Genomic DNA, 26,349 nt, shown 5'->3' with positions numbered 1-26,349 from the left:
GACTTTGGAAATGTTACTTAAAGCCTCAGTTTTTTCAACTGAAAAATGGGGATAATAGCCATCTCTCAGGATTGTTGTGGGGATTTAATGACACAAAGTATATAAAGCACCTAGTAAATTTTTAGCTCTGAATAAAGGGTAATTATTACTGGCATTACCATCATTCTCCCAGCTTTGAATCCTTTGTCATTAGAAGCCAGTACCTTTCACCCCCTTTCATTTGTTCATGTTTTTGTTCAACAAACTCATGTGTCCCCTTTGTGCTTACTTCTGTATTAAGGGCTGGTTAGACAAAGTTGAATAAGACAGTTTGTGCGCCCGAAGGGGACATAGTCAATGAGAAAAGGGAGAAACAAAGAGGTACGCAGACAATTATAAAACTGCAATCAGTGGACAAAGATAGTGGAGAGTATTGTAGGGAGTGGTTAGGGAAGGCCACCTGGAGCAGATGCTGTCCAAGAAGGGACTGTTTGAGGGCCAGAGGTGAGAGAACAGCAAGTGCAGTTCACAAATAATTCCATGTAACTGGAACATCTGGGACCAGGCAAGTCAACTAGCCAGCCTCCAGGGGGAGAAGGAGACTGGTGGGGAGGAGCCTGTGTGGGTCAGCATGGAGAACTTCAACTTTATCCTGAAGGACAAATGGTAAAATTTCTGAATGATTTTAGCAGAGGTCAGATTTATCAAGGTCAGATTTACATTTCCCATAGCTCACTGTGATGGAGTGGGGTGGAGAGATGGTAATGGTGCTATTATCAGTAGGTAGTGATCTGAGAAAGAATGGGTAGAACAGTTTTAGAGGGAGAAAGTGAATTATTTTAGAGATGTGTTTGAAACAGTTTAGAGATGTGTATGGAACAGCTGCCTGGAGACGGCCCTCAGGCACGTGGCTCTAGGAGGCAGGAGAGAAGGGCTGAATTTTGTCAAATGGCAGTCGCAATTTTGTGAGTGGCTGAGTAACGGGATAGGTAATCCAGCAAGGATCTCTCAAGCCGACAGCTGCAGGCATGGTCTGAGTGAAGTTGCCAGAGGCAGGTTCAGGGCGGCAGGGGGCGCTCTCGGACTGGGGGACATGGAGCAGGAGACTGCTGGGGCGCCACAGCCCAAAGATGATAATAAGCCAGATCTAAGAGCGTGCCAGGGAGACCAAGCTGAATCTGGCAGACACTGAAGAGTCCTCTGAGGTTGGATTAGTGCCTCCGATCGGGAAGACAAAGCAGGGGAGCTGAAACTCCAGAGGCCGGGCTCCATCCTCCTGCCCTGGCACTTCCTCCGGGAAAGTCCAGCTTGCTTATCAGACTGGGAGCTGGAGCCCTCCCGGCTCCACGCATTCTCCTGGAGGCCTGACTTGTCCTTTCAGTTTGGCGCTGCCCACCACATCACCCTGAAGAGGGCCCTTACCTGAAGGAGATGCCCGGGAGTGCGGTGTAGGTGGAGCAGGACAGAGTATGGGATCATTAACTAGGGCAGAGAGCACCAAGATGATCCGTTAGGGTGGGTGTTCCCGAAGAGAACAAGAGGAGGTCAAAATCTGGATAAGACAACAGATGAGACACCATCCTAGGGGACAGACACGCCCCAAACTCCCACCTGGGGATCCTTGAGGGACACTTTCCAGGGACGGGACAGACAACACCCAGGAGAGAGCTTGGTGAATCAGGAGAGCAGGGAAGAGGCACACCACGCCTGGACGGGGGTCTGAAGATCCAGAATGGGCAGACAGCGCCTGGATGTGGGACACTGTGGGCAAGAGAGTGAGAAAACGGAACACAAAGCCCGAAGCAGCCAGGTTGGCAGCACTGCATGGGGAGGAGGTAGTGGAGGCGACTAGAGTGAAACGACTCCCACGGAGCCAGAACATCGGGGCGTGGTGCCCAGGGCAGAGAGGAAGATGGGGACAACGTAGCGGGCCGGAGGAGAGAGAAGTGAGGGAGCTAAGCTGGTGCGCGAGGGGTACCAACGTGCAGCTGGGGAAGCCTTGGGGGTGCCAGCATGCCGAGCCCGATACGCAACCCGGAACAAGGCTTCGGAGTGGAGCTCTGGAGAGGCGATACGGCAATGCCTCCCAGGTTTCCAGCCCGGCTGTGACTCCAGTTTAAGGTGGCAGAGCAGAGGCTCAGCCCACCGCCGCCCCCGGCACCCCCAGCTCCCTTGTTTGTCTCCAAGTCCGGCCGGAACCGGCTTCTGCTCGCCGCCGGCGGGCGGGTGCCTGCTCATTGGTCAACGCCTGTTTCCAGCCCCCACTCAGCCAATCAGCGTGTGCCAGTGTTTTCATCTCGGGGTCGGAATAAAAGGGCTGGAATAAAAGGGGGCAGAAAAAGCGTCGGCCGGGCCCGATACACACCAGTAGGAGACGGGTGAGCTGGATCCTGGGGCTCTGGACCCTGGACGAGGGTGCCGGGGGCAGAAGGCGCACGAATGGGAGCGTAGTGAGAAGATATATGAATACGAGAGGGAAAAGACTGGATGGATGAGGAGCCGCCAGAAGGGATGACGAATCGAGGAGGAGCTAGGGAATGGAGGGACCGGGGTCTGTTTCCATGGAAACGGGCAAATTGCCGGGGAAACGACCCGGGATGGGGGTCGCGCAGGTGGCTCGCGCCGCCGGTTTGAACCGGCTTCGCCTCCCATGCGGGGTTCGCGTGGCCGCAGTGCCTAGCGACCTAGACAGCGGCCAATGGTGGGGCAGTTTCTGTGCTGTCAGGCCTATCAGCGGGCCATGGGCGGGCCATTCCGGAGCTAGGTGCGCTGATCTTGTGGTTGAAGGAACCAGCTCTGGGGAGGGGTCTCGAGTGCGGGCGGGAGAGCACCCGTCAGGGTCCGAGGGAGTGGCCGCCCTTAGGCATGTCCCTGCCCAGGTGTCGGGACTTTAACGTGCTTCCCCTGCAGGGCCCCAAGCTATGTCAATCCTGCTGGGAGCCCGGGCTAATTCCACGTCTCTGAGCATGCATTAGTCCCTTTTTGATAGCATGCCTCAGTTTACCTCTGCGTGAGCCTGGCTGGAGCGGCTCTCCCATAGTCGAGGGTAGCTTCAGAGGGGTGGCCCAGATCCCGGGCAGGGCTGGGGCTTCCATCGCTGCGCGCACCTGCAGTCCGGATCGCGGAGGGGTAACGAGCTCCGCGCGCTGCGGCAGTGGCCGGGCTTGGCCGCGCTTGGCCGCCACGACTGGGCAGGACCAGCCGCTGACGCCGAGGTCTGTGCGTAGGTCGCTGAAGAGCCGAAGCCCGGTCGCCTCGCCGAGCTATGGCGCCCACCTTGGCCACTGCCCATCGGCGACGCTGGTGGATGGCCTGCACGGCTGTGTTGGAAAACCTCCTCTTCTCGGCAGTCCTCCTGGGCTGGGGCTCGCTGCTCATCATGCTCAAGTCGGAGGGCTTTTACTCCTACCTGTGTACTGAGCCAGGTGAGACCGGTGCCTCGGGCTCGGGGTGGTTCCTGGAGTGGGGGCTTTGGGACTGGGTGGGATGGCGGCGAAGACCTAAGTAGCGATATCACCTCTCTGCGCAGCGCCTCCCAGTTAGCAAAAGGCCCATTTGATCCTCACCCAGTCCTGCTGGGTACATATATCATTGTCTCCGATTTGTGGATGAAGAAACTGAGGCTCAGACAGATCTTCTGATTTGTCCAAAGCCACACAGCTGGGGACTGCAATAGATCCAGAACCCCTGAGTTCAGAGTGTGCTTTCTACCACCTGGGAACATTGCTGGACGCCTATCCTCCCAGTGCGTGGCACATCACTTGCCTTGCAGTAAACATGTCACTCCATGACTGTAGAAAGAGGAACTCCTGACTTAGTGGCTGGGGTGTAGCAGGAGAGAGGAAGTGGCTTGGCCTCCACCCCATGGAAGGTTCATCTAAAATCTAGATGTTTTTTAGTCACACCATTATAGAGTCTCTTAAGGGCTTGTCGGATACAATTTCTTGTCTATTTTTTGCTGCTTTATGATTTTCCAAAGGACATTTCCTCCCACAGGCTGTGAGGACATCTCCGTGGCCTTCTCCCCCCATGGGATGGGGAGGGGAAGAGAGGCAAGAGAGTATTTATGAAAATGACACTAGGTCTGTCCTTACCCTTTACTACATTGTTAGCATGCTGAATGTGGGCTGAGGATGCTGGTCTGCAGGAAATCTACCATCCCCACCTGCATACTCCCCAACCCAGTTTGAGGATCCTAATTGCTGCACAGTTATTAGGTTCAGCCCGGCAGTGGGACCCAGGCAGCTCCCATTCTCTACCCTCCTACCCTCTTCCTAGGCAACCCTTGATAGGAAATATTTTCCTTTGCCTTCTCACTGTCTCCAGCAGTGACTACCAAATAGTTGAACTCAGTAATGCCTCTCCCCAGTGCCTTTGTCAGCCAGCCCCTGCCTGAGTACCTTTAGATGGAGAGAGCCTAGGCTTGACTCCCTGAATCATACTACCCGCATACCTTTTCTTCCTAGAATTCTTACTTTGGAGGAAGAAAAAGCTTTGAACCAGTACATGCTGCCTGTAACCCCGTGTAGAGTCCTCCCTGCTTCCCTTCTCTGATCTCAGGATATTCTGAAGTGTTCCAGTCTCTAGGGAAGCTTAGCCTGAGAGGTTAAGGGCAGGAGAAAGGGAGGGGATGCACAGGCGCCTGGAAGAGGGCAGAGTATATCATTTAGAACCTTTAGCCCTTAGCCACTCAGAAATATTTCCTGATAGCCTCAGCGTTCTTGGCAGACCTTTCCTTGCATCAGCAAGAAACCTTGGGAGATGGGAGAGTCACTCAGACCTTGTTCCTTAAACAAGCTTTCTGTTCTGCCCAAGAGATGGAAGATTAATGAGACTCTGAAAGGAACAGGTTGGAGTGTTTGGCTCATCCTTTCCTTCCCTCTCTGCTCCCTTTCAGATAGATTATGACCCTTCCTGCTTGCCTCCGTGATGGGCTCTCTCAGGCTACACAGGTTTAAAAAACAGAAAGAAATGTTACCATCCCCAGATGAAGCTTGTAGTATCTTGTCCACACTGGAGGACGGTTGTATTTAAAAAAAATTTTTTTTGGACCCACTTAGTATTGGAAGGTCAGATTCTAGGATTTTCCTCCAGTTTGTCCACTGATTTAATTTATTTATGGTACCAGCAGTTTTGGAGCTGGTCACTTTATTTCTGCCTCAACCTTGGGTACTTTTTTCTTTTACGTGGGAAGAGTCCCAGAGATTGTACCAACATAGTGCTGAGTTAGTTTTTAAGCCCCTGAGGCTTAATCAGTCCTCGCTGTAACCCAAAGTGAAGGTGAAAGATCAGGATGTGGGTAGAACATCAACTTCTTAGCCTGTGCCTTTGCTTCTGCGTCTGATTTTGGTTTTTGTGACTGACAAACCTACTGACTCAGCATCCTTGGTGGGCAGGCCTGCCGATTCCACAAAGCTTTATCTCTCTGGCCTCCCTGCTTCTGTCTTCTTGGGAGTCCGAATAGCCTGTTGCCTTTCGGGACCCAGAATGCCCATGCCTGGCATGACTGGGAGTGTCTGGAGGATTTAGGGTCAAGATTTCTGCTTAAGTTTAATATTTTTAAACTTGGTAGATGGCTGAATTGCAGAGAAGCAGTGAGGCAATTTATTGAATTAGACTTGTGAAAAGCTGACCAGTTTACAGCTGATTGAGATGCAAATTTGTCAGCTTTTTGTTGCTTTTAGGACTGATGCTTTGGTTTGTTCTCTTACAGAAAATTTGCCTGAACCTGTTAAAAGGTTCTCAGAACTTTCTTGGGATTCCAGCCAGAATCTGGCCATAGACACAGTTCTGGGTTCCAGCTTGGTGAGGTGGGAGAAGAAAGAGCCTCTTCTCTGTTACCCCCGAGCTCTTTTTGTCCTACCCACTGGACAGTCAAGATTGATGATAGATGCCGAAGCTGAGCATTTTGGCCTTTGCCTCCCCAGTCTCCCTACTGTGGACAGGAGACCAATTGGGTTCCCAGCCTAGGAGGAAAGGGGCTTTTCCAGTACTGTGTCCTTTCGGCCTCTGGATGGCCACTGTAATCACCCCACCTGACCTCCTTCATTTTCTCTGTCATCTGCTGGGGCACTTGGATAGGGTCAGCTCAGAGGGCTGGTGCTACCTGTGGATGTGTCATCTCCTCTTTCATCTATCCTGCACATCTAACCTGTTCAGTAAACATTTATTGAGGTGCTGTGCTGGGGTGCAGAGCAATCCTGGCCCTCAGGGAGTATGCGGTCTACTGGCATCAAATAAGTCATCACACACAAACCTGTGTAAGTCCTAGTGGTGGTCAGGATTCCAACAGAGAACAGGGTGCTAGGACTGAGAGTGACAGTGGGGATCTGGTTTAACTTTAGTTTAGGCAGAAGTGAGGAGAATGAGGAGGGGTGAGTGAAGAGAGAAGGGGGCAAGGAACCCTGAGGTAGAATGCATGTTGAAGAGGAGGGAAAGGACTGAGTGGTGGGAAGGGGCTCTGGCCTGCAGGGCCCTGGAGGGTGCTTGGGAAGACTGGATTTTAATCTCAGGGCAGGAAGAAGTGACTGAGGCAGAGGAGAGTGATCGATTTCACCTATTAGACTCATGAATTGTTGAGGGCTTGCCACATGCTGGATGGGGTAAGGGCTATGAAGGTGAGAGATGTTGCCTCTGCTCAAGGAAGTCACAATCCAGCCCAGCCATGGACACCAAAGCAGACCCTAGGTCTGTGCTCTTGATCACTGCAGTCACTGTCTGTGTGTGTGTTGGGGGGAGCCATATGCCTCACTGAAACAGCAGGAAGCTGGCCCCAGGGTTCTGAGAAGGCAAAGGGGCCGCTGTTGCCCAGGGAGGTTGGGCTAGGTCTGGTCTTCACCAGGCTGGGCCATGGCTATAGATGTGGACAGGAGCCATTCCTGTAGCTTCAAGGCCCTTCTTTCTTATGGTCTCCTCCTACCTCCAAAGGCAAGTGGTTGATAGCTTTTGAAAACCCACCCTTCCACTTTTATTGCTGTAAATATGACCGTTTTCATCCCCCCACCCCCCACAGTTTATTTTGGATTAAAAGAAATTGTAGCGATGGGTAACAAGATCTAAAGGCTGGTGTCCACAGCCTCAGGGTGTTATCACAGAGAGAGGCTAGTGCCCTCGGCCTTCCTCACTAACCCTGCCTTCCTCCTTCCCATTTCATGACCTAATTTTCCTCCCCCACATCCGCTCACCCCCACCTGGCTTTTTTGGTGTCCCATTAAGGTCCTGTCCGGTTTGGGACTTCATGGGAGGGTCTCGAGGGCAGTCGCATTCTCACTAGGTGACATTAAGGGCCACCTGGTATTTCCCCTAATGCTGTGGCAGCCTTGTGCCATCTCCATTCTCCCAGCACTTTTCTCTCCGAAATGCCTCTACCCCAGGCAGTGTAGTGCCAGGACAGCCGAAGGTTAAAAGCAGGATCTTTGGGGTCTGACAACCTGAATTCAAGTCCAGCTTCACCATTGTCTATGAGACCTTAGGCAACGATTCTCCTGCTCGGAAACTTCGAGTATTATGGTATGGAATATGAGGTAGTGGTGGGAGGGCACTAAGTGACACCGGAACGAATAGGGTTGAATGCAGCAGCCAGTACACACAGGCGCTCTGTGACCACAGCTTGGGGGCTAGGCCCTGGCCTACCCTGCAGGGCCCTCTGACTGTCTGTGTCCTGACTCTCGTTTGCTCTGTCTGAGGCTGACCTCTCACCTACATCCCCCCTGCTGCACTGAGATGCTGCTTCCTGTTGCCGGATAGACTAAGGATTTGAGAGACAGGAGATCCTGGGGCAGAGACCATCAGCAGGGCGGTCCAGGGACCTGCTCCCAGGGAGGAGGGCCTCAGTAAGCAGCCAGTCAGAAGGAGACTGCTCAGGAATTAAAGGAGCCTCCAGCCAGGTGCCCCTTGCTCCCTTGAGCATCATCCGGCCAACTATTCTGGAGGTTCCCCACTTCTTTTGTTTCCCAGGGGTAGGGGGAGCCCCTTTTTGACCCAGGGACATCAGGGGAGCCTGAGTGGGGTCACAGCACCCTCTTTTCTCCCCTGCTTCCTCTGTAAAGATTTTGTGTGTGAGTCTTCTGTGAGTGGGGCTGAACAGTACAGGCATTGTTCTCTCTTCCCTGTCCCTGGGTTTCCTCCTTAGCAGCCTTACGCCCGTGCTCTGCACACTCTGACCACACCAATTCCTGGCCTGTCTTAGTTCACTTTCCCTGGTTGGGCTAGACGAGGCCACTCTAGCCGCCCACTGAGGAGGCATCTGTTTAATAAACAGGTGCAGGTGAGGCGCAGAGCAGACTGGGCTGGGTGAGGGCTAATCTCTAGTCTGGGAACAGAGGGGCACCCTGTGGGCTTGACACTTCTGGGTGCTTATCTGTTTGTGTCTCTTCTAGCCCACAATGGCCCAGGTAGGAGCAGAGGAAGAGGAACAGCCTGGGTGTGACTGTGTTTAGGCATCTGCTGGATCTGTGATTATTCATGTGGGCTGTTATACTGCCAACAAAGCTGTTGGGCTCACCAAAGGTTTAGTTCTCTTTGGATGAGAGACACTTGTATTGCTCCACAGGCAGACAAGAGGCCGCTCAGACACCCCCACCCCTGGCTCATCTATTGCTGGACATCACTGCCTGCAAGCAGGAGAGTAGGGAGCCAGGTGGCCCCTTTGGCAGGGATTTGTTTAAGAGAAGGCTGGTGGCCCAAAGCATAAGGTCTCTGTTCCTATGTGTAGTGACTCTAGGATGGAGATGGGAGGGACAGATACCCCTCCCTCTACGCTGACCTGTCTCCTCCATGCCAAACCCCCCTGTCTAGTTAATAGGGGTGACCGGATCTCTAAATAGTTCAGATGTTTCCACCCCATCTCCACTTAGAGCAAACCAGGGAGATTCTCTTGCGTATATTGCCTTAGGATTTTATCTTCTCTCTCTTGGTGAATACAATCATGGATTTAGGGGTCCCCTGTGGTTCCTCTCTGGGGGAATTGTGGGCAGGTCACCCTGGTGCCTCTACTCAGCGACAGTACTGCCTCACTTCCTGACTCCCTGTCCAGCTTTGGCTCCCTGCTTGCAGCAGCAGATTATAATACCTAGTGCAATATAATGGATTCTAGACCCTGCATAGCCACAGCCAGGTCTCACAAGCCAACAATCCTGGACCCTGGGGCACCCTCTCTACTCATCCACTCTGGCACACCTGTGTTAGTTTGCACATATCTACACACCAACCTGGAAATGGCCATCGCTGTGCAGAGACCCTGTTGTCCCACTTCACATCCAGTTTCTGTTGCTTCTGGCAGAGCTGACATCTGAAACCAGTGCCAACCTTTAAAGCAGCTCTGCCTTCCCAGAAGGTGCCCCACAGTGGGTGAGCAGCTCAGGCCTACAGGCTAAGGCAGTGTGCATGTGTGACAGTTCCAGGGTGGATCCTGATGGGCTCACATAACCCTGTTTGGCGTGTGTTTTGGCTGCCATTGTGGTGGGCCCTCTTTTGAAAAAAACAGACAAAGTAGTGGGCGGGGGTAGAGAGGATCTGGCTTGTTAGATTTTGATTCTGTGGCTTCAGAAGGTTAATACTGTAGCTATAATTTCTTTAAATCATCTGTGCTATCTTCAGCTTGGTTCTCTATGTCCTATTTCCTTTCTTCTCTCTTGGTCCTTTCAGCCATTGCTACCTGATTCCATTGTTTTCATTAATTCAGTAAATACCTGCTGTGCACCAGGACCTGGGGTAGGTGCTAGGGACACAGGTGACTAGAACCCAATCCCTGTCCTTCAGGGCTCTCAGCCCAGTGGGAGACTATGCTCGAATTCATGCTACCACATGCACAGTTATGGAACTCTGCTCCCAGTGACTGCGTCGGTCTCTGCTGCCAGCCAGTTGCACCATTGCACCCATCTCGAGCCTCCTGTAATGTAGCAATAATATAGTAGTATGGCAATAGTAATAACTTCGCTATTATTTATTAAGCATTTTCTATGATTGTGTGAGCTCTAGAATGTTATCTTGATTTTCTTATCTTCCTTGAAACTCTAAGGAGATAGATACCGTTGTGAGATTATACCCATTTTACAGATAAACTGAGAAAGAGCAAGATGAAGTCACTTCTCCAAAGTCTTACAAGTAGGAAATAGAGGAATCAAAATTGGAACCCAGAGACCAGATTCCAGGCCCCTCACCTGTGATCAACGGACCCCAAGAGGGCTTGTTGGTTAGAGGTTGGCATATGGCACGATTCACCCAAAGTGCATCCTTTTCCATGACCTTGGGGCAACCCTGAGAGGTCTGGGCAGGCCTTTGCAGACCTCAGCTTTACAACCCTGGCGCCAGAGGACCGCAATCTGGAGGCTTGCAGTTATTTGAAGAGAGGTTATTTCCTTGTTTCTCCCAGTGTTACCTTAAATCTAATCAGAGGCCACTCCCCTTTCCGCAGGATTAGTCAGCATCTCTTAACTAGCAGTCTCAGAGAGGAGAGAATTTCTCAGCCATGTTCCTGGCCTGTCCCCCACCCTCCTGCCCTCAGCTGTCACAGCACTTTTTCCTTCTCGTTTTTGTTGTCTTAGTGCTGAGTGGACTTTGGAGAGGGCCATTAAGGGCCAGGATTACAGCACAGGCGCGGCCTCAGGGTATAGCAAACAGGTGACTCCAACGAGAAAAATAAGAAAAGTGCACCTCAGTAAATGAAAGCAAATAAGTTTGGATTATTAAAAGAAAAACCTTTTTCAGGAGATTCTACAGTACAGTGTATGTGGAGGTCGATGCTATGAAAATATGAGGGGAGGAGGTGGTATATGGACTGTATGTTTGAGAAGTCCACTGTGCTTAGCAGTTAAGGATGCCCACTCACTCTTCTCCAGACTGACAGAGGAGAACCAAGGTATTGCAGTGAGACCAGCAGCTTGTCCTTCCCAGGTGGTCTAAGGTCTGCCTTCTGTATACTGGCTGCAGTCTGTTTTCATGCACAAAGCTGCTAAGAAGGTTCTAGCCAGCCTGGGGCCCCACAGCCAGGGCTGGGTTCTGAGGCCTACTACTCTAGGATGTAAGTGACTCTAGAATGGCAATCCCAACCTGGGGCTCATGGGTGCTTCAAGGGACACATAAAGCCCCCGAAATTACAGGTAAAATTTAGTGAGCATTTTCTGGGGAGCAGGAGTGTAACTTTCCTTATTGGATTTGCCAAAGGGTATGTGACCCCCACAAATGTTAAGAACATCTGTATCATTGTTCTAGGGGGCTTGGGCCAGATGGACAGCAAAGCCTCCTGTGGGGTAGCTTGAGCCCTCATGGGGCCCAGAGCCAGGCCTGCTATTCCCAGTGGGGTTATTCTGAATGTGCACCTGCCCCTTTAATCTTTGGGAATCCTTGCCACAGCCCTGTGATCAGGTTTTCCTCCCTCTGAACACACAGAGAATATCACCAACGGCACAGTGGAGGACATAGCAGAGCTGGAGCATGAGGAGGTGAGCTGGATCAATGGCTGGCTCAGCTGCAAGGCCCAGGATGAGATGCTAAACTTGGCTTTCACCGTGGGCTCTTTCCTGCTCAGTGCCATCACTCTGCCCCTAGGCATCGTCATGGACAAGTACGGCCCAAGAAAGCTGCGGCTCCTGGGCAGGTCAGTGTGGGTGTGGGAGGTGGTCAGATGGACCCTGGGCTGAGTTCCTCACTGTACGGAATCATGGTACCTGCCCTCAGGTAACTGTGGAGCTCCCTAAATGCCCACCCAGAGTGGGATTTCTACTCCACCTGCCACCAAATCAGTAGGTACAGTGATCCTTTGTAGTGTGCCAATATTGCATAAAAAAGGCACAGGATGCTAGGCCTGCCTGGGAGGGTCTGGAGTAGCTTGTCATTAAAAACACTGGTTTCCAGTCTTTCTGACTCTCTACTTGTATCAGAAAAAAAGATTTTGAAAATATACTTCTGTTATAAGCACATGGGATTATCAATTATATATGCCATTCTTAATTTTTTTATGTGCTTTGTCATACATATATAAAAAATATAAATTAAAATGGCTAAGATTAAAAAATTATAAAAGTCTTAACATTTCCCCTGCCGCCAGTACCCATGTGAATCATCTTGTGCACCCTCTGGGGTGTGAGTCCCTGATCTGTAAAGTTCCAGTTTTGCCAGGATCATTCCACCTAGCAGCTGGCCTCTCAGGTCGCGGCCGCCCCGAGTCAATCCCATTGGAAATGATCATTTTGCAGGGCAGAGGTTTGCAACGAGTGAGACCTGTGACCATGAAGGGAATGGGTGAGGGAGGCCTTGGTCCCCAGAACAGAGCCAAGTGGAGGGAATTCAGGAGTTGCCACTCATCTCACTCTTGCCCAGTGGGGTTCTGTCCATTCCCTGGCGAAGTGGGCATTGGAATCAGGGGAATGGATTGTGCCCTCTCTTGCTTCAGAGCCTTGGGCTTCTCCAGTGGGGAGTGGGAGGGGACAGGGCAGTGTGGTATTTATAAGATTTGGCTTCCAGGCTTGAATTCCTGCTTAGGCACCTATTCATTAGAGACCTTGGAGAAATCAGGGTTTTTTTTTTTCTTTATCAGTAAATGGGGCCAAATACATTCCTTAGAATTGTTAAATAAAATATTGTATGTAAATTTAAGTATCTAAAACATAGTAAATGCTCTCAAATAAAATAACAATATTAACAATAATAAGAAATAATTTGTTATTTCTGCTTGTTTTTAGTGCCTGCTTTGCTGTCTCCTGCTTGCTGATTGCATATGGAGCGAGTAACCCAAACTGTGAGTACGCTTTTCCTCCACTCTTTTGTCAGAGGCTGAGGAGAGTACCCAGAGATGCTCGCAGGCCCACTTGCTCTAGGAAGCTGTGCCAGGCCTGGTGCTCACTGCTCAAGTTAGAAGGGATGCTTGTTAGGCCTTTACCCAGTTATCTCAAATGGGGGACTGGGTAAAAGAACAATTGCACCAGACAGACGTCTGAAACTCCCAGGGTGTGCAACACTCCCATCTCATTGCCAAGCCAAGCCAGTCCCTGATGGTCTCAATGATCCAACCTGAGATGAGTTCTAAGAACTAAAGCCAATATTTTAAAGATGACATAGAAGCCACCTGGTCCCCAACCCTGTTCAGGTGGAGCTGATGCTTCAAAGACTTTTAGAACAAACACTAAAATAGGACTTGGGTTTCACCAAAATCTTAGCCAGACCCATCTACCAATTTCGGGGTACCTGTATTTTTGGTTTGAGTGAAGCAGCTTCTTTAGACCTCTTGCTTGCTGCTCAGGTTAGTGGAGAACAGAGCATGGGGCGGCACCTTTTGCAAGAGCCCAAGCTCCATAAAATAGGCAAGAGGAGAATGAGGAAGAGGTTGTTCCAGCTCCCAAGGTATCTGGCGCTGACCCCCAATGGCTTGTCATTCATTCAGCCTGCATTTATTCAGAGCCTGTGCCTTGCAATGCTCTGGGCTAGGCCCAGGCCTCCCTGAAGCTCAGCTGTGGTTCCCCAATTATGTGCCTTCTGTTTCCTTACAGCTCTCTCTGTGCTCATCTTCATCTCCTTGGCTCTGAATGGCTTTGGTGGGATGTGCATGACTTTCACCTCATTAACAGTAAGTACTGATTTCTTTAAGAAGATCTCAGTTCAGTCATCTCCTTGTGAATTTGAGGCAGCTTTTATTGGCATCAATTTCCTTGCCTCCCATTCACCTGCATGTGCCTAGACCTCTAAGCACTAGAGGGCTGCTGAAGGTGAAGCGGCCTGGCAGCACAGCCAATCGTGGCCTCGGCCTCTTGAGCTGGGGAGGTTCTTACAGGCAACAAAGCATGACTCTCAGAGCAGGCCCATCCCTTGCCTGCTGACCTTGGCTTAGGTGCTGAGGAAGCCAGTTCACTAGCCATGTGTCCAGAGAAGGCAGGAGCAGGGAGGAAAAAGCTGCTGTCCACCTGCATTTCTCTTATTTTTCCATGGCAGCTCTGGCTAGTAGTGCAATGTAAAAACAAGCCTCCCTCACCACCCCTAACTGCTGCCTTTGTCCAGAACTGAATGAGAAACTTGGGAGCACACAGGCTGCCTCTCTTCTTGGTTTTCAAAACACCAGGGCACAGAGAGTCTCCCCATGGATGGAGATGTTTCCTTGGGTTGCTCAGTACCCCCTTAATTAATAGTGCGCCAGAATGCCACAGAATGTACTCTTTTTTGAGGTAAGGGAAGCTGCAGAAAGGTCCAGGTTGAAGGAAAGAAAGTCAAAGAAAGCCAATAAAAGTTGCTCCCAGTTGAGTGAGAGTGCCTTTCAGAGCTGGCTGTCGGGAAGTAAGAATAATAGACTCTCCGGAGAAATTTCTGTCCAGGAAAGTCTGGCCTGCCTCAGTTTCCCCATAAAAAAGTTTTATAATAATACCTACCATCACTAATTTGCAGGGCACTCCGGTTTCTGATTTCCCTTTCCACTAATGAGTCAGAAGTCATGATGTTGCGGTGCTTTTGTTTAGCTTTGAGGGAGCCTTGGGGACTGGTTTTCTTCTGGTAAGCTTGAAGAGGTGCTCATATCTCCATGACCCCTTGCCTGCAGGCCTCTTAACATCTCCATGACCCCTTGCCTACAGGCCGTGAGCCAGAGGCCTGGCCAGGCCCAGTGTCTCCTCTGTTCACCCTTCCTACACTTTGCCTTGTTAACTTTACCCTGGTGGGAAGGATTAACTGTCTGGGTCTGGGTCCCTGGAAATGGAATGCTGAGTGGTGTCTGTGTTAGGTGAGAAAGTCATGACACGCACGCTCAGGGAGTGGGTAACACACAGATCTGGGAATTCTAGTTGTCTTGACCTGGTAATGTGAGAGAGATAGACTTTGTACTCTTTAGTGCATTTTTATTTTTATTTTTTTAACCAGGTAGATTAAAAAAAAACAAAGATATTCCCTCCTTCTTTCAAGTAACCGGAGAAAAACAAGTGTTGAAATAGTAAGAAATCTGTTAGAACTGTCAAAAGTACCCAAATTCCACTAAGTTGTGTTAATGTGTAGCAGGAGTCATGGTTCTGTTTGTTCTTTTTAACAGCGTGAAAATGACCAAGTCTTTCATACAAACGAAAATTAAAACCTTGGCATCACTCCGTTATTTTAGTCACTCTATACCTATGTCATGGCAATTTGGAATTTCAGGATAAAAGACAGAGATGGTGCTTGAACTTGAGTATTTATGCTCTAAGATGCAGAAAGGTGCTTTATTGTGATAAAGAATAAGGGAAATGGATAAAAACCACCATATCATGAATCCCCTTTAAGAAAGTCTTTAAAATGAACTCAGAGTTAGTTGTCCAAGGAATCTTTAGGGGAGATTATTAAACGCAGAAGGATTAATTTTTTCTTTTATTTTTTTTAAACTATGAAACAAAAATATTTTTATTTTTTTAAATGTTTTTAGTTTTAAAAAGTCAGTATTTTAGAAATATGAAGTATAGACTGTAAAATTCTATAAGCCTACCTTTATCAGTTTAGAATATATCTCTTCAATATTTTTTAAAATGTATATACCAATATTATTCTTTTTTTAAAGAAATATCACTTGCCTTTTTTCACTTCACAATGTATCTTTTACATCTATTTCTGCCAGTGCTTAGATCTACCTTATTATTTTAAATTCTAGAGAGCTACCTCATTATTAAAGAATCCCATGTACTTCTATAATATAGATATAGCATAATTTATTTAACCAGTTTCCTACTAATGAACACTTGGGTTAGTTTCCATTTTTTCCGATTTATGATGCTGCTGAAGTGAACGTTCCTGTACATATATTTCTGTAAAATAAACTCCTGTGAGTGGGATTGCTGGGCCACAGGATCAGCTTGTTTTAAATTTTAATATATACTGTCACATGGTCTTTCTAGAAGATTATACTGTACACTGATATTATCCTACCAGCATGTGTGTGAGAATGCCTTTTCTCCATACCCCTTCTAGTATCCTATCATTAATCTTTTAAACATTGACCAATCTGATCTGGTGAAAAAATGCATACCATGATTTTTTAAAAAAATTGTTAGTCACAGAGCATCTTTTCACCTCGTTTTTAAGGTCATTTGTATTCTGTAAATTGCTTCTTTATGTCATTTGTCTATTTTTCTTTTTCTACAGGGTTGTTTAGCTCTTTTTCTGAGTGAACAAGGGATCTTATCATAGTTTTTAGGCTTCTAGGTGGTCCATGAATAAGCCTTAGGAGGGCCGTGCACTCCTCTGAGATTATATGCAAACAAATTGTGTCTGTGTCCTTTGCAGGTGCATTTTTCTGGGGGAGGGTCCTTTGCTTTTACCAGCCTCTCACAGGCCTGTGTGGAGGCCGAAAGCACTGCAGCGGGAGCATGGGAGGCAAAAGGCTACACAGGCCAAACAAGCAAGAAAACTCAGATTGTCACTTAAAAGCATTTGATTAGCAAGGGATCTGTTTAAGGAAGGCTGGTGCTTGTGTTCTAAGGTCCCCATTCTTGGATCTAGAGGAGGGTTTAGCAAACTGCTGCCCCCAGGCTAAATCCCCAAACCACTGGTGGGGGCGTGTAAACAAAGTTTTATTGGTACATAGCCATGCCCATAGAGAGAAGTAGTTCTACAGAGACAATACGGCCGCAAAACCTAAAACATTTACCATCTGGCCCTTTGCGGAAAAAGTTTGGCAGCCTTTGATCTAGAGGCTCCAAGAAGCTACTCGATCATTGTCCCCTGTAGTAAGACAGGGGCTGACACCCACCTCTCACCCCCACATCCTGCTGAGCCCTCTTCTAGTTACATGGGCCGGCTCCCTAAGCACTTTTCTCTAAGCACTTTTTTAGTTGTCTCTTTCCCCCTCTGCCACTGCCCCTGACCTGATGGTTCTCCTTGGGCATTCCCCTGTCCCATGAGGCCTCAGATAAGGGCTCTCATGGCGCTTCTCTCCAGAACAGACCCTGAAAGGGAATGAGAAGCAGGTCAGCGAGGACGGGGCTGGAGCTCTTAGGCAATATGCTGGAGCTGGCTGCAGCTTCTGCTGAGCAGAGCTGAATCTCGTTTTGACACAGCCCAGGCCTTTAAAAAGCAGAACTGTCCAGATCGGCTCCCAGGGACTTGGAGCTAGGAGCACAATGGCACTTTCTGTTTCTGTCTCCCACCCATATTCTAATTTTGGGGACAAAGGAGTTTTCAGGGTCGCCTTTGGGAACCTTTAAATCAGATCTCCTACAAACGCTTTAGGGCCATGGATAATCACTCTGTGATAACCTAGGAATCTGGAGGGAATGTGTTGCCATGGAAACCCAAATTTGGGGGCTTTCAGAGTTCCAAGGGGTTTTGTGTTACATGGGCTGTGGTATAAACAAAGATATACAGGCACTGTAAGCTGTTACCTCCATTGGAGGAGAGGGGCCTCAAATTGGCAAAATGCCTTTTCCCCACAGGCCAGGATGAGATGACAGATAGGCCTCCCTACAGAGCCAGAAAGGTCTGTACAGATGGGTGATCAAACTTTCCTCTAGAGGATAGGCTCAGAGGAGCAAGGGTAGATCCCATACCAGGTGCGCTGCCTGACAGCCAGAACTGGCTCTCCCAGGTCCTTGCAGCAGACGGCCTGGGCTGGGCGATGTGACCCCTTGGAGGGAGGGTACCAGGTCACTCCATGGTGCAGAGCAGTCTCCGAGGTGCCAAGCCTCAGCCTCTCTGAGGACGTTTAGGTAGCACACTTTGATCTGTTTGCTCAATGCCATGCGTTTGTACAATCTTTTAATTCGCTTCATTGGCTGGTGCACAAACACCGGCCAGCAGCTGAGGTGGCTTCTTTAGGCCACCGCCCCATGATCCAGGGCCTGGGTTGCTTAGAGATTGGAGCAAATGCAGCCAACATTGTGGACATGTCCTTTCCACTTCATTACTCTGACCCCTGTCAGTGTGGGCAGGACTGGGAGTTTTGAGCCGAAACTCTTACAGAAAAGTGATTGCAAAACATTGCCAGGCTCCTTGATGAAAAATTTCTCTGTGGTCTTTTCCTATTTGATTCATTGAAGTCTGCCTTTGAACCTGAGGAAGAAACAATCCCATGGCAGTTGGGATCTGAGTTTGAAGAGAACAGAATAAATAGCCCTCTGCAAAAACCTAATAGAAAGGGAGGAAAGGATTTGGGTGTAGCAATGAAACAGATATATCTGATGGAGGTTGGAAGGTTAGCATTCCCGCCCAGCTGACCCGTTTCTATACCCAAGCAAGAGTCCTCACAACACCTGACCAGCTCTCTGGGAGCCCAGGTACCAGGTGAGCAGGACTCTCACAGAGCCCAGAGCCACTTCTGCCTCTGTGTTTGTCCTGTGCCTTGAGAACCCAAAGCAGTCAGCTGATCACCATTGGCCTGGGAAAAATTTACCCATCAGAGGGTTCTGCATCATGAACTTGCTCCGGCATGTGACACATTCAGAGGCAGACAGAAAGTGTAGTGGGGGCATTGGCAGGGCTGGACCTAGCTGGGAGGGTGGATGAGGTAGCTGAGGGAGTGGAATCCTTCCTCCCTCCCCTTTATCAGTGAAGCAGAAAGGTGACCACAAGGACCTGCTCCTGGCATTGAGTGCTTGGAGCTGCCAGGTTGTTTTGGGGTTAGGAAATAGCCTGGCTTTGCTGAGTTCGCTTGTCTAGACTGTTACCTGGATCCTGGCCTGTACAGGTTGTACAGAACTCTCGGTGTGTACATCAGCCATCTGAGGACAAGGCTCACCTCTGGAAGGGATCTGAGGGCCAGAAATGCCAGCCCCAACCAGGCTGCATATGGCATCTCCCCAAGGGCCAGGGTGTGCCCCCAGCAGGTGGGCTCAGGAAACCACACATTTGGAAAGTCAGTAGCCCTTCTGTCCCTGTCTGCCAGATCCCCAAAGCCAGTCTTGGGGGCCCCTGGGTAGAGAGACATCTTAGAGAGTGTCCTCTAGCGGGCAGGCAGCCTATCCTCGCCATCCTGGAGCTTAGGCCTCTGGTAACTCTTGTCCTGTAGCCTTGCACTGTAGCCAGAACTCAGGGGAGGGGCCGCCTGCAGCTGCTGTTTTCCCCTCTGGGAAGGTCACACAGCCGGGGCCTGTTTACAGTACAGCTGAGGGGCTGAGACAATGAGTCACCAACAGCATCCCCAAGTGAGGCCGGCATGGAGGGCGGGTTCTGCCCTGCTGAGCCCAATCCAGCCCTACCCTATCAGGCAGCAGGGGTGGTGGTAGGAAGCACCTAGAGCTAGGGAACGAGGCCTGTGCTCCCCACCTGTGAGTACAGCGAATCCTGAGTCCGGAAATAGTCTCTGCTGAGTGTTTTCCCCTTTCATTGCAGCATGGCTCTGGCTTCCTACTTGGCAGTAGAGCTGGCTTTTCCTCCTCCACTGGGCCCTTCAGGCCCACACCAGGTCGCTCTGCTCAGTACTCAGCCACCATTTCATCACCAGGGCTTCTGAGTAGCCATTATGTGCAGCTGAGGCCGAGCAGAGGCGGAAGGAGGGAGAGAGGAAGGAGGAGACTCAGACATAAAAATGAAACAGGAGAGTCCGCTTGATGGTGTGGCCCGGGACCTTGGGAAGGCCAAGGGGAGAGGAGGGGGCAGATGGGTCTAAAAGGAGCATCGGAAGGGAGATAAGAAATCTCTAGCGGAGAAAGCAGACGAATGCTTCACAAGGAACAGAGAGGCATGAGAGGTAAGGGTCATTGTCGTGGGGCCCAAACTGAGGTGTGTACACAGGAGGTTTCCAAGAGACAGAGTAGTAGCTCAGCGGCTGTACGCAAAAGCTTGACCTGCTTTGGATCCCAAATTTGACCCTTACCAGCTTGGAGGCATCCCTCTACTTTTCTGATCCTAAAGTTTTATACTGATTAAGTAAGGATATTAAGTGACACCTATCTCATTAGGGTTGTTTTGAGGGTTTTTAAGTTAATACATAGAGTAGATATTAAAAATTGTTGCTATTATAATAATGCTATTCTTATAACAATATATTAATATAATCATGCTCTATTATTATCACCTAATAATAAGGAAAATCCTCTGATCAAGCTGCTCCTGGGCATAGCAAATGAGAGAAGTCTCTGGCAGGCATGACAGCTTTGGGAGGAAGGGAAGGAAGCGGTTTAAAGGATAACACAATTAGTATTAACATTTAAAAAATAATGTCCACAGAGAAACCATCTCTTCTCCTGTGCTTGTTATTCTTTTGTGACCACATACTGACTGTTGCCAGGATGTTTATGCTTTGGGTTTCATTGGTCAAGGTCATCTTTGATATTCTTTTCAGAGAAATTTCATCTGACATAAATGCTAGGTAGTCCCTAAAAGCTGAAACATACTTTGACTACCTATCTAAACACATCTTTTGGTCAGAAAACTTCATGAACTAAGAAGTTAAATGAAGAACTAAGAAAACATGAAAAATCGTGACTGTCTTTAATATATAAAGAGCCTATTCAAAGTTAATATAAAAAGATTAACATCCTCATAGAAAAAAAAGGACAAATGAGGAATAGTAATGACTGATTTTAAAAACTGTAGAAAAATGTTCAGTCATTAGTAATTAAATGTATGTTTTTTCAGTTATTTTTTTAATCTCGGAAAATTTTAAATATACATGTTATTAGAGAGGGTAGAATAATGAACACCATGTACCCGTCTTGCACCTTCAACAATGATCAACTCATGACCACTCTTGCTTCATTTCTACCTCCACCCACTATCCAGATTATTTTGAAGCAAATATCAGTCATTGATTTATTTTATCCATATACACAAAGAAATGAGTTTTAAAATAATGAGGATATCGGTGAAGTGGCAAATATTAAAAATAATGATAATGCACAGTGTTGGAGTGGCTGCAGTGAAATGGACATTCTATTATGCTTCTGATGGGAGTATCATTTGGTGTAAGTCTCTGGAAGGCAGTTTGGCACAGAGTATGACAAAAACTTAAAAATGTGTATTCCCTTTTGTCTAATGATTTTACTTATGGGAATTTACCTAAAGGAAATAATAGCTATGTGCACATATGTTTATCTTCAAGGATGTTCATTGAAATGTTATTTATGATAAAAAATTAAAAAGGACCCAAGGTCCAACATCAGAAAAATGCATAAATTATGAACCATCCAGATAAAGAAATACCAGTCGTTACAAAATATGTTGAAGACCAATACTAAATTAGAAAACATTTGTAATATATCAAGTAAAAAAAAGTTTATAAAACTATGTAACATATGGTTCAAATTTTGTTAAAAAGTTATAGGTATTTATAAGAAAAAGATTAAAAGGAAATATAGCAAGATAGTAACATAGCTATATCGGTGATTTTTATTTTATTCCTTTTTTTTTAATTTCAGTGACTTTTTTTGCTTTCAGTTTACTTACTCTTTACATAAAATTTTATTAAAGAGGTGTCACAGTCATATTTTATTTTTTATATATACTTTGTTGCAGTGTTTTACAATGGATGTGCATTGCTTTTCTAATCAGGAAAAATCATCATAATTTAAAATACAGAATATTGGCGTTGGTGGCAACGCTGTGTAGTATGGTTTGCCCGGCAGTTCTGTACTGCCCTAGGAATGGCCCTGCTAACCAAAATAACATGTTGGGGAAGAGAATTTTCTTGGCGTTGCTAAGAATGTTCTAGGCAGAAAGAGGCAGGGCAGCAAGGAAGGCAGCTGGAAGTCTACTGCCCTTGTCCAAACATGAGGGTAGGGGTCTCATCCAGGCACAGACAGTAAATCGGCTCCTCTCCCAGCTGCCTGTTTTTCTCTGTTCTAGATCTAGTTCTGGGGAGAAGACTCTGGAAGATCGGGTCAGAGTTGCACGCTAGCCCCAAACCCCTATTGTTCTCTTGGTCTCTAACCTGAGTTAGAGTTAGGGCAAGCTTGGGCTTAAGGGAGAAGGAAGAGGGCTGGCTAGCAAGCTGTCTCCTTTTCTGGAGTATCTCCTCACCCCGTTGAAAAGTTGAAAAGACACATTTTGTGCCCAAAGGTGATTGCAACAACAAAAGTGTTTCCCTGGCTCGACTCTGCACCAAATGGCCTTTGCTACACCAAGCTCTTGTCCTCCATCTGCTCTTCTGGTTGAGTTCTTAGCCCTCTTTAATCCTTTTCTTCCTTCACCTGCCCTGGCTATAGTGGCATTCCAGGCGGGGAACAGTTCTCACCTTCCATACAAGCAGAACTAGTCTTGGGATTTCCCCTGGGGCAGATATGGCCCCAGAGATGCCTCCCCTACAAAGCTGCCTTGCTGGAGTAGCCAGCATGGAGCAGCCTAAATATGTGAGCTCAGGAGCCGAAGCATGTCATCTGAATCACAGCATTCCTGGGGGGCAGGTGTGCAGAGAGTATGAATGGGTGCCTATAGTGCTCACCTGGGTGTACCCAGGCACTCATGAGCACATCACATTTCCTCTATCTCCTGCTGGGGGAATTTCCATATGCTCTTTGTCCTCCTCTGACCCTCTCTGAGAAGCCTGAGTGGACAGAGGGTGCACTCTACCTGGAGGCTGGAAGAAGAGCTCTTCATGTACTGAGAATTCTTTGGGGAGCTTGGATGGCCATCCTGACCTCATGCCATAACTTGGCTTAGTTGGACATATACTGTAGATTTATTCATGTTCCTTTATAATCCTGGGATCCCAAAACATCTTAAGTTTCTTATTCATGTCTTTTTAACAGTGATATCGAGGCATAATTCACATATCATGTAATTCACCTAAAGTATACAATTCACTGTTTTTTAGTGTATTCACAGAGTTGCGCAGTCGTCATTATCAGTTCTGTCACCCCAAATAGAAACCCTGTACCTATTAGTATCATCTCCATATTTTACTCCCAGATTCCTCTACCCTAGCCCTAGGCAACCACTAATCTATTCTCTGTCTCTATGGATTTGCCTATCTTAGACAAACGGAATCATATAATATGTGGGCTTTTGTGACTTGTTTCCCTCACACAGCATGTTTTCAAGGTTCATCCGTGGTGTAGCATGTATCAGTACTTAATTTCTTTTTATGGCTGAATAATATTCCATTGTTTGGATAGACCCCATTTTGTTTATCCATTTATCTGTTGATGGGCACTGAGGTTGTTTCCACTTTTTGGATATTGTGAATAATGCTGCTATAAACATTCATGTACAAGTTTTTGTGTGGACACTGTTTTCATTTCCCTTGGGTGTATATATACCTAGGAGTGGAATGACTGGTAACTCTGTGTTTCACTGAAGAACTGCCAGACTCTTTTCCAGGGTGGCCGTATCATTCCACCAGTAGCATATGAGGGTTCCAATCCCTTTATATCCTCAGAACCTTTGTTATTATCTGATTTTTTTTATTATAGCCACCCTAGAGGGTATCAAGCAGTATCTCATTGTGGTTTGGATTTGCATTTTCCTATAATTAATGATATCGAGTATATTTTCATGTGCTTATTGGCCATTTATATATATTTTTTGAGAAATGTCTATTCATATCTTTTCCCACTTTTAAAATAGGTTATTTACCTTTTTATTATTGAGTTGTAGGAGTTCTTTATATATTCTAGATATAAGTCCCTTATCACCTGGATCCCCAACCCCCGGGCCACAGATCGGTACTTATCTGTGGCCTGTTAGGAAATGGGTCTCATAGCAGGAGGTGAGTGCCTAGCGAGCAAGCGAAGCTTCATCTGTATTTGCAGCCGCTCCCCAGTGCTAGCATCACAGCCTCAGCTCCACCTCAGATCAGGCATTAGATTCTCACAGGAGCACTGGTCCCTGGTGCCAAAAAGGTTGGGGACTACTGCCTTATCAGGTATGTGATTTATAAAAATTTTCTTTTCTGTGCATTGTCTTTTCAGCTTCTTGATGGTGTCTTTTAAAGCACAAGTTTTTAATTTTGATGATGTCCCTTACTAATTTTTTCCAGTTTTATTGAGATATAATTACATAATTGTATTAGTTTTAAGTGTACCACATGATGATTTGACATATGCCTTACTCATTTTTATTGTGGGCATAATAGGCAGAAATGATGAAGAGCAGGTGTGTAGCCAAGTTCAAACTGCTTCTGCTCAGCAACAGTGCATTCGCTTGCATGCAGCCATCATGTGTTCCATGTTTGATAAAGCCCCAAAATGATTACAGAAAAATGGGGGAGGATGCCACAGATGAAGTCTATAGAAACAGTCTGAATTCAACAAAACAGGTTTGACATAGCCATCCACAGAGTGATCCTCAACGTCAGGGACATTGTGGATGTGGGTGGGAAACCCTTGCATCATGAGTGCAATCTCTCGAGGTTCGTGAGAGAAGCTGTGACTGGCTGTTTGGGGGATGCACTGTGCCCCACGTCTGTTTGAATCTGTGATTGCATTATCCTGTGCCTGGATTTGTGTGGAATAGCTTCGAAGTATATGTCAGATGGCCCAGAATGAGCTGAAGTGAGATACAAAAGAGTGGCCTCGCTGGGAGGAGACCCTGAGCCTTCCTTCCCATTGATCTCGGGTGCTAATTATTGGGGCAAAACACCAGGTGAAAAGGAAAAGCCCTCCTTGCACTTAGAAATTCAGAAGCAGAAATCCCAGTCCAGGTCCCACATGAGCCCTGAGGGAACTGTAGAATTCTGATTGGCACCTTCCAGAAATCTCTCTCGAAACCTAAAGCAGCTTTTGCTGACATCTGGTCCTTCTGGGACGCTGATATTTTTATTTATAAAATGACACTCATCCCCGAATAGATTCTTATTTTTAACAGGCTTGCTCCCTTTGAGGGATGCCTGAGGCTCCCAGCTTTGCTCGCTGGCATCTCTGTGTAATTCTGCAAAGACAGGAAGGTCCTGGCCTGTGTCGGAGCAGAGAGGAGGGACACTTGCCAGCCAGGAAGTCCAACAGCTCTGTCTTTACGTCCGGAGTCCGAATTCTGCACTATGTGCCTCCCTTCCATTTACCAACCTCAGTCCTGGAAGGAAAACTTTCAATTAACAGTAATTACCCTCTGGACAAATTCCCCTGTGAATTACACAAGGCGAGCACATAAAAAAGGTGCCTCTGAATGCCTTGACCCTCTCTTCCCCTCTGCCTTTATCTGTCCTGTCTCTTCTCAGCTGAAGCCTCCCTGTGTTTTGTCTTGCAGCTGCCCAACATGTTTGGTGACCTTCGGTCCACATTTATTGCCTTGATGATTGGATCCTATGCCTCCTCAGCAGTCACCTTCCCAGGAATCAAGGTGAGGGTGTGGCCAGCTGGTTTACAGCACATTTATTTTGTACTAGTGTCTGAACAGAGAGGCCTCTGCCAAGGCTTCTTCAACCGTCTCTGAAGACGGAAGTCATTGTGGGTGCCAGGGCTGGCCCCTCCCCACCACCCACACCTGGGAGGATGCACCTGGACACCGTGGGCATAAGAAAAGAAACCCACTAGGCCATGGGGGATGGACAATTCAAGCATATCGCTACAGGGTGTTACTGTAAGCTGCCTTTGCATTTCTGGGCTGGGGTAGAGAAAGGGGGTGGGTCAGTTTGTCCCCCATCCTGAGTTCAACTCCAGTATCCCCACCCCCAGGTCTGTTATCATTGGGCTGTAACTCCCCATTAGCCAAAGTGCTCCTCTCAGCCAAGTTGATTCAGCTGTTTCCCTTGAAGACAGGATTCTGAGCCCATGAAAGTCACACAGGGTCAGGATGAAGCAAACACCTCACAGTCTATCAGCTCCAGTTCCTACTCCAAATCCTGTTGCTCCTGCCAGAGCTTCAGAAGGGGCTTCTCCTTCCTCTGGCAACAGCATCAAGTAAAATCCCCTTTCCTGAGGTGTATAGTGGGGAGGCCATAGATGAGGAGAAGGAGTCACAGATATGGGCTGGTCACCTGGGAATCAGGTACTTGGAGGGTGTAGGGCCAGGCATCACGTAGACTTTTAGGATTGTCATACTCCCGAAATACAGAGAAGCCAACATGTGCGTCCTCCTCCTATCTCAATGCCTAGCTGCTAGTCCCCTTCCTGGGGAACTGTCAACCAAGTACTCTGGGAACTCTTATGCTGGAAATAAATGGTAATAATGACAATAATGGCTGACTTGCTCATACTCAGCAGGCTTCCCCCCACCCTGCCTCTCAGCACTTTACCAGGATCATACCTGCTTAACCCCCACCAGAACACCAGGAGAGCACATACCAGTGTTACATCTACTTCACAGAGGAGCCAAGTGAGACAGTCATCTGTTCATTCCTCGAGTATTTTTTGGCATCTTCTATGTGTGCTCTTTAAGGCACTGGAAAAACATCAGTTGACAAAGCTAGCAGGTTTCTTTTCTTAGGGATTAGACTAACAATGGACAAGTAAATGAATCAAGACACCAGTATTCTCAGCCAGGGCTATTCACTACGAACCAGTGATATGACAGTGATGGGGCTGGTCAGGGAAAGCCTCTCCAAGCAAGTGACATCTGGTC

General features: G+C 47.9%; 1 protein-coding gene across 1 annotated transcript in view; it reads left to right on the top strand.

Annotated features, from left to right (window-relative positions):
* Window positions 1–2,250: 2,250 nt before the first annotated feature.
* The window catches only part of SLC43A2 (solute carrier family 43 member 2), a 35,836-nt gene continuing 11,737 nt past the window's right edge, over window positions 2,251–26,349 (top strand). Inside the window, exons 1-6 of the mRNA XM_039886280.1 lie at window positions 2,251–2,357; window positions 3,207–3,404; window positions 11,368–11,575; window positions 12,660–12,715; window positions 13,464–13,540; window positions 25,036–25,128. Of these exons, the coding sequence (XP_039742214.1) occupies window positions 3,245–3,404; window positions 11,368–11,575; window positions 12,660–12,715; window positions 13,464–13,540; window positions 25,036–25,128 (594 nt within the window). The 5' untranslated portion in view covers window positions 2,251–2,357; window positions 3,207–3,244. The remainder of the gene's footprint in view (window positions 2,358–3,206; window positions 3,405–11,367; window positions 11,576–12,659; window positions 12,716–13,463; window positions 13,541–25,035; window positions 25,129–26,349) is intronic.

Source organism: Pteropus medius, unplaced genomic scaffold (assembly GCF_902729225.1).
Source record: "Pteropus medius unplaced genomic scaffold, Ma_sr-lr_union100, whole genome shotgun sequence".
Taxonomy (NCBI): domain Eukaryota; kingdom Metazoa; phylum Chordata; class Mammalia; order Chiroptera; family Pteropodidae; genus Pteropus; species Pteropus medius.
Note: the sequence above shows the minus strand (reverse complement) of the source record. Positions and strands in the feature narration are given on the sequence as shown.